At 41.3% G+C, this 14,899-nt stretch overlaps 1 protein-coding gene across 4 annotated transcripts in view; it reads right to left on the reverse strand.

The window, feature by feature from the left end:
* mtor (mechanistic target of rapamycin kinase) overlaps positions 1-14,899 on the reverse strand; it is a 367,630-nt gene that overhangs the window by 247,599 nt on the left and 105,132 nt on the right. For all 4 annotated transcript variants that reach the window (XM_041205820.1, XM_041205819.1, XM_041205818.1 and 1 more), the window contains exons 26-27: positions 7,993-8,135; positions 6,519-6,681 (exon numbers count right to left, since the gene is read on the reverse strand). In XM_041205820.1, the coding sequence (XP_041061754.1) occupies positions 6,519-6,681; positions 7,993-8,135 (306 nt within the window). The remainder of the gene's footprint in view (positions 1-6,518; positions 6,682-7,992; positions 8,136-14,899) is intronic.

Below are 14,899 nucleotides of genomic sequence, written 5' to 3' on the forward strand. Positions count from 1 at the left end.
CACTCAGCGTGATGTCAGGAAACACTTCTTCAGACAAAGTAGTGGAAATCTGGAACCCCCTTCCCCTAAAAAGCTGTTGAATCTGTGTCAATTACAATTTTCAAAACAGAGATTGACAGATTTTTGTTGTGCAAAGGTATGGCAGTGAAGTTATTGCTCAGCCATGATTGAACTGGATACTGGAACAGACCAGAGAGGCTGAATGGCCTACTCATGTTCCTGAGCATAATCATTCATGTGCGAATTGGCATAGGGCAAATCAGATTAGGGAGATGAATGTATGGCTCAAAGACTGGCATGGGAGAACTGGGTTCCAGTTTGTGGGCAAATGGGTTCCAGTTCATGGGGCACTGGCACCAGTACTGGGGAAAGTGGGATCTGTACCTTTGTGACGGTCTACACCTGAACTGTGCTGGGGCCTGTGTTCTTGCGAGCCGCATAGCTAGGGAAGTAGAGAGGCTTTTAAACTAAATGATGGGGGCTAGGGATAAAATTTGGGAAGGTGTGGTAAATCAAAGAGCAGAGGGAAGACAAAACAAAAAGGTATTAATACGGGAAATGAAAATCAGACCGTGAAAGGAAGGGATAGAGCGTACAAATCTAACAGTAAATCAACAGGTGAAACTAGAGGTTATAAAAAGAATAAAAAGATAAAACTAAAAGCTCTGTATCTGAATGCATGTAGTATTCGAAACAAAACAGACGAACTGAGAGGGCACACAGAAATAAATAATTACAATTTGATGGCCATTATGGAGACATGGCTGCAGGAGGCCATTGATCAGGACCTGAATATTGAAGGGTACAGAATATTTACGAAGGACAGGAAGTGAGGAAAAATTGGAGGGGTGGCTCTGTTAGTTAATGATGGTATTAGCGCAATAGACAGAGATGACTTAAGTCTAGAAAACCAGGATGTGGAAAGGGTTTGAACAGAGGTGAGAAATGGTAAAGGCAAGAAGTTACTTGTGGAAGTTGTGTACAGGCCCCCTAACAGTAACCATATGGTAGGGTTGAGTATAAAGAAAGAAATAGCTGGAGCTTGTCAAAAAGGCACGGAAATAATCATGGGAGATTTTAATTTATATATAGGCTGGAAAAGTCAGGTGGGCAAAAGATAGCCTAGATGAGGAGTACACTGAATGTTTTCAGGTTAGTTTCTTAGAACAGCATGTTCTGGAGCCAGAGAACAGGCTATACTGGACCTGGCATTGTGTAATGAGATGGAAGCAATTAATGATCTCATAGTGAAGGCACCCCTATGTAGCAGTGACCATAATATGACTGAATTTTACATTGAGTTTGAGGGAGAGAAGACTGCGTCTGAGACTAAGTTTTTCAACTTAAATAAGGGCAATTATGAGGACATGAAAGCTGAGCTGGCTAAAGTGAATTGGCAAATTAGGTAAAGGAATAAATCAACAGAGTTGCAGTGGCTAAAATTTAAGGGCATATTTCTGAATGTACAGAATAGATACATTCCTACAAGTAAGAAAAAGCCCAAGGGGGCAGACACACCATCCGTGGTGAACTAGAAAGGCTAAAGATAGTATCAAACATAAAGATAAAGCTTATAATTGTGCAAAGATAGGTGGAAGGCCAAAAGATTGAACAGAATATAAGGAACGGCAAAGAACGACTAAAAGACTAATGAGGAGGGAAAAGTTAGAGTATGAGAGAAAGCTAGCCAGAAATATAAAAACAGAGAGTAAGAGGTTTTTATAAATATTTTAAAAAGAGTTAACAAAGTGAGTGTAGGACCTATAGAACGCGAGTCTGGAGAATTGATAATGGAAAATAAGGCGATGGCAGATGAAGTGAACAAGTATTTTACATCCATTTTCACTATACAGAGGATGCAAGTAACATCCCAGAAGCAGCTATTAACCAGGGAATGGAAGTGGGGAAGGAAGTCAGGAAAATTACAGCAACCAGCGATGCGGTATTGAGTAAATTATTGGAGCTGTTGGCTGACAAGAACCTGGGCCCTGATGGACTTCATCCTAGGGTTTTACAAGAAGTGTCTAGTGAGATAGTTGATGCATTGGTTTTAATTTTCCAAAACTCCCTGGATTTGGGGAAGGTCTCATTAGATTAGCAGATAGCAAATGTAACTCCATTATTCAAAAAGGGAGACAGAAAGCAAAATACTACAGGCCAGTTAGCTTAACATCTGTTGTAGGGAAAATATTAGAAGCTATTATTAAAGAAGCTGTTACAGGGCACTTGGATAAGCTGAAAGTCATCAGGCAGAGTCAATATGGTTTTGTGAAAGGGAAATAATTTTTACCAACTTATTGGACTTCTTTGAGGAAGTAACATGCTGTGGATAAAGGGGAACCAGTGGATGTACTATATTTAGATTTCCATCAAAGGTTGCTGTGGAAAATAAAAGCTCATGGTGTAGGGGGTAACATATTGGCATGGATAGAAGATTGTTTGGCTAACAGGAAGAAAAGACTAGGCATAAATGGGTCTTTTTCATGTTGGCAAGATGTAATGAGTGGTGTGACACAGGGATCAGTGCTGGGACCTCAACTGTTTCCAATTTATATAAATGACTTGGAAGAAGGGATTGAAGGGATGGTTGCTAAATTTGCTGATGACACAAAGATAGGTAGGAAAGTAAGTTGCGAAGAGGACATAAGGACAAACAGATATAGATAGGTTAAGTGAGAGTGTAAAGATATGGCCGATGGAGCATAATGTGGGAAAATGTGAAATTGTCCATTTTGGCAGGAATAAAAGAGAAGCATATTATCTAAATAGTGAGAGATTGCAGAGCTCTGAGGTGCAGAGAGAGCTGGGTGTTCTAGTGCATGAATCAAAAGGCTAGTATGCAGGTACAGCAAATAATTAAGAGAGCTATTAGAGTATCATTTATTGCGAGGAGAATTGAATACAGAAGTAGGGAGGTTATGCTTCAGTTAAACAGAACACTAGTGAGACCATATTTGGAGTGCTATGTACAGTATTGATCACCTTATTTAAGGAAGGATATAAATGCGATAGAAGCAGTTCAGCGAAGGTTTACCAGACTAATAGCAGGAATTGGTGGGCTGGCTTATGAGGAAAGGTTGGTCAGGCTAGGCTTGTATCTGCTAGAGTTTAGAAGACTAAGAAGCAACTTGATTGAAACATACAAGATCCTGAGGGGTCTTGACAGGGTGATGTGGAGAGGATGTTTCCTCTTGTGGAAGAATCTAGAATTAGGGGTCACTGTTTAAAAATAAAGGGTCGACAATTTAAAACAGAGATAAGGTGAAATTTTTTTCACTCAGAGGGTCGTAAGCCTTTGGAACTCTCTTCCTGCAAAGGTCATGGAAGCAGAGTCTTTGAATATTTTTAAGGTAGGGGTGGATAGATTCTTGGTAAACAAGGGGGTGAGAAGCTATCGACGGTAGGTGGGATGCAGAATTGAGGTTACTATCAGATCTGCCATGATCTTATTAAATGACGAGCAGGCTCGAGGGGCCAAATGGCCTACTCCTTGTTCGTATGTCCGTATATTCATTAGGCTTTTAAAGACAACCTCTCACCAGCTGCTGGGGCTGTCTGTTGGTCTTGGTCAGTAGCCCTTGCCCTTTTCTAATTCTGGTATGTATTAATGATTACTTTCTGACCAATCAACAGTCTCTCTTGCACAGTCCCTGCCCATCCTCTTTTGCCCAGAGAAAGCAAGAAAAAATAGGAGCCGTATGTGAATTAGACAGAGACAAGAGAGTAAAAAGGAAAGGAAATAGATATCTGCAGGGAAACCAGCACAAATAGAGACAGAAGGAAGAGCAGCAGGGGGCAGGGTGCAAGGTGGAGGGGGCGGAGAGAGAGAGACAGACAGCCAAAAGAGAGGAGAAAGAGAGACAAAGGTACAAAGGTGGAGAGGAAAAGAGAGACAGGGCAGACAGGAAGGATATTCAGCAAAGGAGGAAAGAAATACAAGGGAGAGGAGGGAGAAGAGTTAGAGAAATACTGAAAAGAAGAGAAAGGAGAGAGAGAAACCAGTTCAGAATTGAAGGCAGAATGTTGGGTGAAACAAATGAAGGATGCGAGCAAGACAATTTTTTTCAGACTCATCAATATCCTGTGTTAGAGGGAGTGAGAGACAGCCTTCATTATATTTATTAAATAATAATTTTGGGAACTGAATCCAATTGCTTTATTTACATCTGTTGTCTATATTGATACTGACGAGTGGTAAGCAAGATGTTTTGAAAAAAAAACTATAAAGTAAATCATTTTGCTCCAGCAAAATTAGATGTGTCCAATGCACCAGCAACATACCTCTTTACTGTACCAGTCTAATGTACTCATTTCTTACACCTTACAGTACAAGAAAGATTACCAGTGTCAAATATTGGAAAGTTTTGCACTGTAAAGATGTAATCCACTGGGATCAGACTTGAAATTTTTCAAATTCAATTGATTTAATACCTTCTAAGAAATCAGAAATGTATATCTTTATAAACTTTGTTCGGGATGGATGGAAGTCAGGCCCCAGAGATAAAAGGACATTGCTCCAATTTCAATAATACATCCTCTACTATTTTTCTTAATTCTTTTAAATCTTTTTGTATTGGATGGAAACATTTTACAATAAAAAAGGCTGGGTCTTAAAATTCACTGCAAACTTGTTTTACATCTAAAGCATGGCTCAAAGGAACAGATAAACCAGATCTGTTGATGCTCACAGAAAATATTAAAAGTAGCAAGAGAAAGGGTTTTTTTGCATCACTGTTTTCAAGCTACTACTCGTAACTATTTACCTCACCACATACCTTTGCAATAGCTGTAATTTTGTAAAAGACAAAATACAGTTCAGCAATAATGACATCACTTCATTAGTATAGAACATGACATAGTTTCAGCCACTCAGCCCTACCAAATTCCATCATGATACCCATGGTTTTGGTCACCTCAGTCATCCCACCATTTGCTGTTTACATTGAGGGGCAAAGTAGCATTATTGACAAGAAGGGCTGCTGCAAAACATCTGTTCTGGTGTTCAGTGCAGCAGCAGTGCCACTTCTACGTGCCTTATTAATTCACCATCAACAGCAGCAAATTTCCATAAAAAATGTGATATTAATCAGAGGATGGTGTGCAGCATAGGGTAAAGAAGGAAGCAAGCAAACTGAGAGCATCAACAATAATTTGCTATTATATAGCATCTTTGCTGCAGCGAAACATACTAAGGAACTTTACAAGTGTTGTTAAACAAAATTTGATAGATTCAAGAAAAGAGATATTATGGTAGATGAACAACAGCTCAGTCAAAGAGGCAGGTTTGGAGCAGTGTTTGAGGAAGGAGAAAGAAAGAAGCAGAGATGTTTATGGAGGGAATTCCAGAACTTAGCGTCTTGACAGCTGCAGGCACTGTCACTTATAGCAAGAGCGATTGAAATTGGCAATGTGGAAGAGGTCAGAAATGGAGGAACTCAGGTATCCTAGTTGATTGTGGGCAACATATCTTTTTTTGGTACTTCAGTCAATTTGTTTAAGTATGCAGTCACTTTTTTCAGGTTGCTGCATAGCTTAGAGGGAACATTGGTTATGAGGCTGAAGAAGGGAGAGGCCATAGAGAATTTGAAAACAAGGATAAACGTTTTAAAATCAAAGCGTTGCCAGACAGGGGACCAATGCAGGTCAGCGAGCACAGGGGTGACGAGTGAACAGTGCAGGTTAGGATATAGTCAGCAGAGTTTCAGATCAGCTTAAGTTTATGGAGGGTGGAAGATGAGACGCCAGCCAGAAGTGTGCTGAAATAGTCAAATCTAGAAATAACAAAGGTATGGTGATGATTTGAGCAGCAGATAAACTGAGGCACAGGTGAGTCAAGAGATCTTACGGAGGTGGAAATAAGCAGTTTTAGTGATGTTGCAGATATGTGGTTGGAAGCTCATCTCCAGGTCAAATACAACACCAAGGTTGCAAAGAGTTTGGTTCAATCTCAGACGGTTGCCAGAGAGCGGGATGGAGTTGGAGGCTAGGGAACAGAGTTGTGGCAGGAATGAAACACAATGGCCTCGGTCTTCCCAGTATTTAGTTGGAAGGCATTTCTGCTCATCCAGTATTAGATGTCGGATAAGCAGTCTAACAATTTAGAGACAGTGAAGGGTTGAGAGAGGTGATGGTGATGTAGAGCTGGGTGTTGTCAGTCTACATGTAGAGCCTGAAGTTCTGTTTTCAGATGCTGTAGCCAAGGGGCAGTATGTCGGTGAGAGAAAGGAGGGGTCCAAGGATAGAGCCTTGGAAGACACCGGAGCATGCCAACATCAAATATTACTGCCAGCATGTCATAGAACACATTAAAATTGAATCACTATGTTCTTTTGAATTCAATATGATTACAATCCTTAACCAGCCATGAACATTAGCAAACAACGCAGTATATGTATTAAATAAGTTTGGTAAATACCTCTGGCATTTGGGAGGCATTTTGTCTGAAACATGTTCAACTATTTTGGTAAAAAGTCAACATTTTCATAACTTGAAACTGTCAAGTTTAGCCTCTCATTTACCTTGTCACTGTGCTCCATGAACTCTGCCAGGTTCAAGAGTGTCTGTGTGACCTCAGCAATGTCTTGAGAAGTTAGAGCCAGCTCAATACTTCTGATCAATTCATCTTGTTGTGCTTCATGCAGTTCTGACCAACAGGACAGGAAAGCTGCATTAAACAAGTCTCTGCATCAAAAAAAAATCAAAAGTTTTAGAAAATAGAAAGAGAAACAAATCATCCACCTTTTAGATATGAAAGCAACTTCAGTTACACAATGTTTGTTCATGCAGAATAAAGAACAAGTGAAAAATCATCAGAAGCAGGGACTGTGGTTTTATTCAAGCAGATTTATTTATGGTCACCTTATTTTTCTTACAATGGGTGCTGTGCACCCTTTGACATTTGAGAAATAGCTATTCGGGAAAGTTTTAATGGGGGGGGGGGGTGGGGGGTGCGGTTTCACAGCCAGGTCTGATCCGAACTTCGTTTGATCCCAACCCACTAGCAGTGATCCCTTGGTAGCAATGAAAATCTCAAAACCTTTAGGTAAAATGGAAGATTGGATTTATAGTTAGACAAATTAACTTATCATGAAGGCGATACATAATGTCCCTAGCAGAGTTCCTTGACAGAATTAGCACTAATTTAATTCACCTGTGGGTCCCAACTTACAAGTGCAATCTTTTGGGTCACTCATTTGCGTGCACAGATAAAAATAACCTCTCTCAGTAAATCAATAAAAGTGCTCAACAACATTTAGTTACAATTTGGAGCATGGTGGCTGTTGTTATGTACGCTAAATATAGGTGTTTCCTTCAAGCAATTTTGAAAAAAAAGCATCTCTTTCAAGCAAGACGAGGGCGACATTACACAGCTGCTATTTACCAAAACATTTTTCCCTTATATTGACAGTGCTCACAAACAAATTAATTTTCTATTCATTCTTATTTTAATCAGTGCCTTCCTTTCAGCTGTTGCTCTGCTCATTCTGCGCTGGGATATTTCAATGGTAAATCTTTCCAACTCTCATCCTGGCTGCTAACACCAAGGGCCGGATATACATTGACAGCAACAGAGGTCTGGGACTAATTAGTCTACCCACCTTCTTGGCTGGGGATGGCGTCTCACACCAAGATCATAGAACGCAAAGGAAGAAATTAAAACATTTGAAACAAGAGCACTCCCTGAAATTATTATTGTTTTTTAAATCCCTTAAATAACCTTAACTAGATCAACTGCCAGGGCTCACCTTTTTCTCTTTCTAAAAAATGTTCAAGTGTACTTTATCCTACCAAAGGGTATGGCAGCAGAGGGCTGAAATATAATGGTGTGTGTGCAGTTCCTTGAAGTCTGCCAGCATTGTTCACATATGTTACATTAGTAGAGACATTCATTGTTTGAGCTGGTAGTTCAATACAATCATGAATGGACTCAAGTATTTGTTCACTACTTATGATCTATAAATTAGCAGTCAATTATTAATCTAGAAATTTTACCTTGCTAAAGGGTTATATGCCTGAGCTAGGGACCAACATGAGCGAAGTGCAGGTGATGGGGATTCTTTAAGCAATTCCACACTTAATCGTCTCAGCCATTCCATCCAGTCATCTTTAGAAACTCTTCTGGCAGCTCCCCAGGCCTGAAACATAAATCAGAAGTGCATACAATTGCTTCTCTGTGACATTTTTTGGAACAGCTCATTGCACAAGGTCTAGTAACTATACCAAAGGCAACTCAAGTATGAATGAAGCAATCATTACCATGGTACTACTAAAATATCTGATGCCTATTAATGAAACAGTCTGTTTTAAATGCTTTTGGGCTCAAAAATAATTTTAAATGGAAACATTCATGCCTGCCTTATATTACTGAACAAAAGCATGTCACATGAATGTGCTAAGTATTCATATATTAACATCACTAATAGTACTTTCTAAGCTATTGAATTTAACCACAATGATTTTCATTTCAAATGAATGACATAACATCATGCACAAATTAACATAACATTATAATAAATAAAACCATCCAAAATAATTATTTCTATTCCTATTGTTGCTGAACCACTGAAATAAAAACAGACAATGCTGGAAACGCTCAGCATGTCAGGCAGCATTTGCGGAAAGGAATAGAGTTAACATTTCAAATTGATGACCTTTCCTCAGAAATGAAAAAGGTTAGAATTGTAACAGGTTTTAAGCAAGCAGAGAGGCAGGGAAAGGGGGAAGGGAGAAAAACAACAGAAGGGACAGTCCATGATGGGGTGGAAGACAGAAGAAATTCAATGACAAAAAGGACGATGGCACAAGGCAAATAACATGTTGGCCTTCAACGGAAGAGAGCTTGAGTACAGGAGTAAGAATGTCTTACTGCAGCTGTATAGGGCCTTGATGAGACCACACCTGGAGTACTGTGTGCAATTTTGGTCTCCTTACCCAAGAAAAGATATACTTGCCATGGAGGGAGTACATCGAAGGTTCACCAGACTGATTGCTGGGATGGCAGGATTGTTGTGTGAAGAGATTGGGTTGACTAGACCTGTATTCATTGGAGTTTGGAAGAATGATAGGGGATCTCATTGAAACGTATAAGATTCTGACAGGGCTAGACAGACTGGATGCAGGGATGATGTTTCCTCCGGCTGGGGATCTAGAACAAGGGCTCACAGTCTCAGGATAAGGGGTAGGCCATTTAGGACTGAGATGAGGAGAAACTTCTTCACTCAGAGGGTGAACCCATGCAATTCTCTACCACAGAAGACTGTGGAGGCCAAGTCACTGAATATATTTAAGATGGAATTAGATAGATTTTAAGGTTCTAAAGGCGTCAAAAGGGATGAGGCGAGAGCGCGAGTATGGCTTTGAGATAGAGGATCAGCCATGATCATACTGAATGGCGAGCAGGCTCAAATGGCCAACTGACCTACTTCTGCTCCTATTTTCTATGTTTTATGTAAAAGGAAATGATAATGATGCGAGTAAAGGAATAAAAGATGGATCTAGAGTAGGTGTAAACGAGTATAGCAGGATATTAATCAACAGCTGCCATCCAAAAAAAATGGAAGCATAGGCTATGATTTTAAGTTGTTGAATTCAGTGTTGAGAGAAGGCTGTAAAAGTGTCTAATTGAAAGATGAGTTGCTGTTCCTCCAGCTCACTTTGCATTTCACTGAAACAGTGTAGAGGGCTAAGGGCAGGTAAAATGTCAGGTAACTGGAAGACACTTGTGGATTGAACGGAAATGTACTGCAAAGCCATCCAAAATCTGCACGTGGACTTCCCAATGTATTGTAGGCTGTATTGTGGGCAGCAAATACTGCATACCAAGTTGAAAGAAGTGCAAATAAATCATAATTTCACCCAGAAGGAACTTTGGTGCCCTAGATGGAGCAAGTAAAAGGGCAGGTGTTGCATCGCTGGCACTTTCATGAGAAGGGTTGGGTGATTGGGGCGGGTGGTTACGAAGTGGACCAGGGTTGCACAAGAGAAGGTCCTGTCCCATTGAAATGCACAAAAATAGGGAAGGAAAAATCTGTTTTGGTGGCATCACATTGGAGGTGGTGGAAATGGCGAAGGATGATTCATTGAATGTGTTTTTAAAAATTTGTTCATGGGATGTGAGCATCACTAGCAAGGTCAGCATTTGTTGCCCATCCCGAATTGCCTTGAAAAGGTGACCGAGGGCTGCTTTCTTGAACCACTGCAGTCCATGGGGTGTAGGCACTTCTACAGTGCAGTGCTGCTTGGGGGGTGAAGTTCAAGGATTTGGCCCCAGTGATAGTGAAGGAATGGTGATACAGTTCCAAGTCAGGATGGTGCGCAGCTTGCAGGGAAACATTCAGCTGGCGGTGTTCCCATAAATCTGCTGTGCTTGTTCTTCTGGATGGTAAAGATTGTTGGTTTGGAAGGCACTGTCGAAGTAGGCCTGGCAAGTTACTGCAATGAATCCTATAGATGGTACACTCTGCTGCCACTCTGCGTTAGTGGTGGAGAGAGTGAATGTTTAAGGTGGAGGTGAAGTGCTGATCAAGCATGCTGCTTTGTCCTGGAGGGCAGCGAGCTTCTAGAGTGTCGTTGGAGCTGCATTCATCCAGGCAAGTGGAGAGTACTCCATCACACTCCTGACTTGTGCCTTGTAGGTGGTAGACAGGCTTTGGTATTCTTTTTATTTTCACAGAATCTTACAGCACAAAAGGAGGTCTTTCAACCCATGGTGCTTGTGTTGGCTGCTGGAAACAGCTGTCTTATTAATCAGCAATTTTTTTCCTTTTCAAGTGTTTATCCAACTCCTTTTTGAATCTACTTCTTCAGTCAGGAGGCGGATGATAGGGTAGAGGGTGAGGAAAAGGAGAATCTTTACTGTGTTTCTAGGAGGGAGGGGAAGGGGTGAGACTAGAAGTACAGAAAATGGAACGGACATGGCTGAAGGCCCTGTCAATTTCAGTTGAGGGGAATCCTTGGTTGAAGGAAGACATAGCAAAAGCACTGACGGCCCATCGTTTGCAACATCTGAAACGTTAACTCTGTTTCTCTGTCCACTGATGCTGCCAGACCTGCTGAGTAGTGCCAGCATTTTCTCAGTTTATTTCAGATTTTCAGTACCTACAGCTTTTTGCTTTGGTACTAATGTTTAATTCACTGCCACTCTCTTCCAAAGAAGCTCACTTTGAAGAAGTTCTGCTCTTTAAGCTGATGAAATTTCCATTTGTCTCTTTTAACTTATTCATCTTCATTGCTTTCAGTTTTCCTTCTAGCATTTAATCAGGTATCAAGCAAAACTTGTTTTCATGGCCACATCTCTAACTTATTCCAATATTCTAATTGAAATTCCATCCTTCACATTTCAGATCTTTCATAATTACAAATAATTTCCAAGGTATTCAGCTTTCCTCAAATCAGTACCCTCACTGCATCCAGAGTTTCATGCTTATCGCTACGTGCCGCCACATGCATGCTCTGAACCTTTCTTTTCAACAACAGCAACGCATTCTGTTCTGATCCGCAGTTCTATTTCACCCTTGGCTTCAACTAAAAACCTTTTTATTCTTCCTTTCAGGCATCAAGGGTCCCAGGCTTCAAAAATTCTCATAATTCAACAATTATGCCCCACTGATTCCTTCTACCCCTTAAATAACCTCTGACCCCAAACCTTCTTTTATTCTCACCTTTGCCAAGCTTTTATTTTCCATTCTGAATGTTCTCTCTCTGACCTTGAACAATCAGTCTGCAGCAAAGGCCTCAGCTTCATCCCCTTATGCACCCTCCTCAACGAATGGTCAACGCTGAACTCTTCTGCCACCTTTGCCTCTGCACCCACTTCTTTGGGCAGGAGCTTTCTCCACTCCCCATCTTCAAGATTTTCATACCACCTGGATGGCTCCCTCTAGTCCGTTACCCTCTCTACACCTTTTCATTGAGAATTGCCAGCATAAAAATTCATTTTCTGATCCCCTCACTGTAAGCTACATCCATCTGAACTTGTGGCACTCTGTTCTCTCAGATTCAACCCTAACATTGACATTAAACCTGCTGACAAGGGTGGCGTTATTGTTGCCAATCAAACCGACCTCTAACAGGAAGAGGATGGACACCAACTCTCTAACACCTCTCCCTGCAGCATGAATCACCACCAAAAACAAGGCATCCATTCCAAGGCTGTCACTGACATCATCTCCCCTCCACAGCCTCCAACCTCATTGTCCCCAGCACCAAACATGCCAATACCTCTTTCCCCAAGTTCCAGAAACAGAACTTCCATGTAGACCTATTATTTCGGACTGTTCCTTCCTCACAGTACTGATGTTGTCATATTTTTTTCTCCCTTCATCCAATTCTTCCCCCCTCTATCAGCGAATCTGCCAATGCCTTCCCCCATTTTCAGTTTCTGGTTCTGTCTCTTTTAACCATAGATGTCCAATAGCTCTTTACCTTCATACCTTACCAACACAGTTTGAGGGTTATCCACTTTTTCCTTAAACTGAAGCTCTACCAGTTCCCATCCTCCGTCACATGATCCACCTCCAACTGTTCCCCTTCCTCGAACTCTGTATCCGTTTCTGGGGATAGGTTGTCAACTAATATCCACTATAAGCCCATTAATACTACCTCGACCAACTTGACTGCCTTCTCTCTCACCCCTCTTCTTGTAAAAATGCCATTTCATTCTCCCAGTTTTCCATCTCTGTCTTATTTGTTTTGATAATGCCACTTTCTATACCAGTATTTCTTATATGTTTCACTTTTTCCTTAACTGAGGACATCACCTGTGGTTGACAATGTCTATTCCATTTCCTGCAATTCTGCTCTCAACCCTTCAGCTCCGTTCCTCCTAAGAACGCAATAAGATTCCTCCTGTCCTCCATTCCATTCCACATTCAACAGATCATCATTCACCATTTGTGCCACGTTCAGCATGATGTCACCAAATAAACCTTCCCATTCTTTCCAGCATTCTGAAAGAACTGCTCCCACCACAACACCCTGGTCCACTCCTCAAATCACCCTTATTACACCCTCCCCTTCCCATGGCACTTTCAAATGCAAACGCTGGCAATTGCAACACCTGCCCTTTTACCATCTCCCTTCCAACCATCCAGGGCCTCAAATACTCATTCTAGGAGAAACAGTGATTTGCTTGTACTTCCTTCAATCTGGTATACTGTATTCACTGTTTATGTGGCTGCTTTGGAAAACACTCCCATTCAGTCTGCAAGCATGCAATTGAGCTTCTGGTCACCTGTCATTTTAAATCTCCTCCTCTCTCCCACTCTGACCTCCATGTCCTCAGCCTCCTATACCGTTCCAATGAAAATCAACATAAGCTCAAGGAACAGCACCATCTTTTGATTAGGCACTTTACAGGGCTCAACATCGAGTTCAACAATTTCAGGTCATAACCTCAGTTCCAATTTTTTTTTTGAATAGCAGCTACTGATGATGGTTCTGCAATTCCCATTTACGTCTCCACTAGGCCCTTATTTTGTTCCTTTATTGGCCCCATTACCATCCTCTTTTGAGTTGCACAATCAGCCTTTTTATCATATAATCTCTCTCACCTTTCAATGATCACAGGCATTTTCTTTTTTACCTTCCTCACCTCTCTGCCCCTGGCAACTTGCTTAAAATCTGTTCTGTCCCTTGACGTTTTGTCACCTGGAAAAAGTTATCAGTCTTAAACATTAACTCTGTTCCTCTCTCCATAGATGCTGCCTAGCCTGCTGAGTATTTCCAGCATTTTGGTTTTTATTTCAGGTTTCCAACATCTGCAATATTTTGCTTTTCTATTATTGAACTCCTGTTCATCCAATTATGTTTTTGCACTTTTGCCACCACCTTCTCAAGAACAATTAGAGATGAGCAATAAAATCTGGCTTTACCAGCCACACACATCCAATCAACAAATAAAAAATAAAAACTTATTTTATGTCTACTTGAAATCTATATGTTCCAAGGTCATGCAATAGATAAATTGGCTCCAAAGATTCAGGTCCCACTTCAGCAACATGGCTGACTTACATCAAAAATGTATCAGGTGCAATCACTGATGGTTAACATACATAAGCTGTCAGCCCAGTTATATTGCAACATATGCATCAATACATTGGCTAGAAGAGTGTAAGGCAACTCAGAGCTAGATGCCACAGTAGTAGCATTTTGTATTTCAGTAAACAGTATTGTCCCTAATAAATCCAGTAAGGAATTCAGGAGAAACCTCTATGTAGAATTTAAGTTCTAAAAATTATTTCATGGGACGTGGGCATCGCTGGCTAGGCCAGCATTTATTGCTCATCCCCAATTGCCCTCAAGAAGGTGGCAATAAGCTGTCTTCTTGAACCGCTGCAATCCATGTGGTGTAGGTACATCCGCGCTGTTGTTTGGGAGCAAGTTCTAGGATTTTGACTTAGTGATAGTACAAGAACGGCAACATAGTTCCAAATCAGGATGGTGTGTGGCTTGGAGGGGAACTTGCAGGTGGTGATATTCCCATGCATCGGCTGCTCTTGTCCTTTTAGGTGATAGAGGTTGTGGGTTTGGAAGGTGCTGTCGAAGGATCCTTGGTGAGTTGCTGTAGTGCATCTTCCAGACAGTACGCACTGCTGCCACTGTGCATCGGTGGTGCAGGAAGTGGGTGTTGGAGGTGGTGGATGGCTTGCCAATCAAGCAGGCTGCTTTGTCCTGAATGGTGTTGAGCTTCTTGAGTGTTGATGGAGCTGCACTCATCCAGGCAAGTAGAGAGTATACCATCACACTCCTGACTTATGCCTTGTAGATGGTGCATAGGCTCTGGGGAGTCATGGTGAGTTAGTCGCCGCAGAATTGAGCCTCTGACCTGCTCTTGTAGCCACAGTATTTATATGGCTGACCCAGTTCAATTCCTGGTCGATTATAATCCCCAGGATGTTGA

This window comes from Carcharodon carcharias, chromosome 15 (genome assembly GCF_017639515.1).
Source record: "Carcharodon carcharias isolate sCarCar2 chromosome 15, sCarCar2.pri, whole genome shotgun sequence".
In the NCBI taxonomy this organism is placed as follows: domain Eukaryota; kingdom Metazoa; phylum Chordata; class Chondrichthyes; order Lamniformes; family Lamnidae; genus Carcharodon; species Carcharodon carcharias.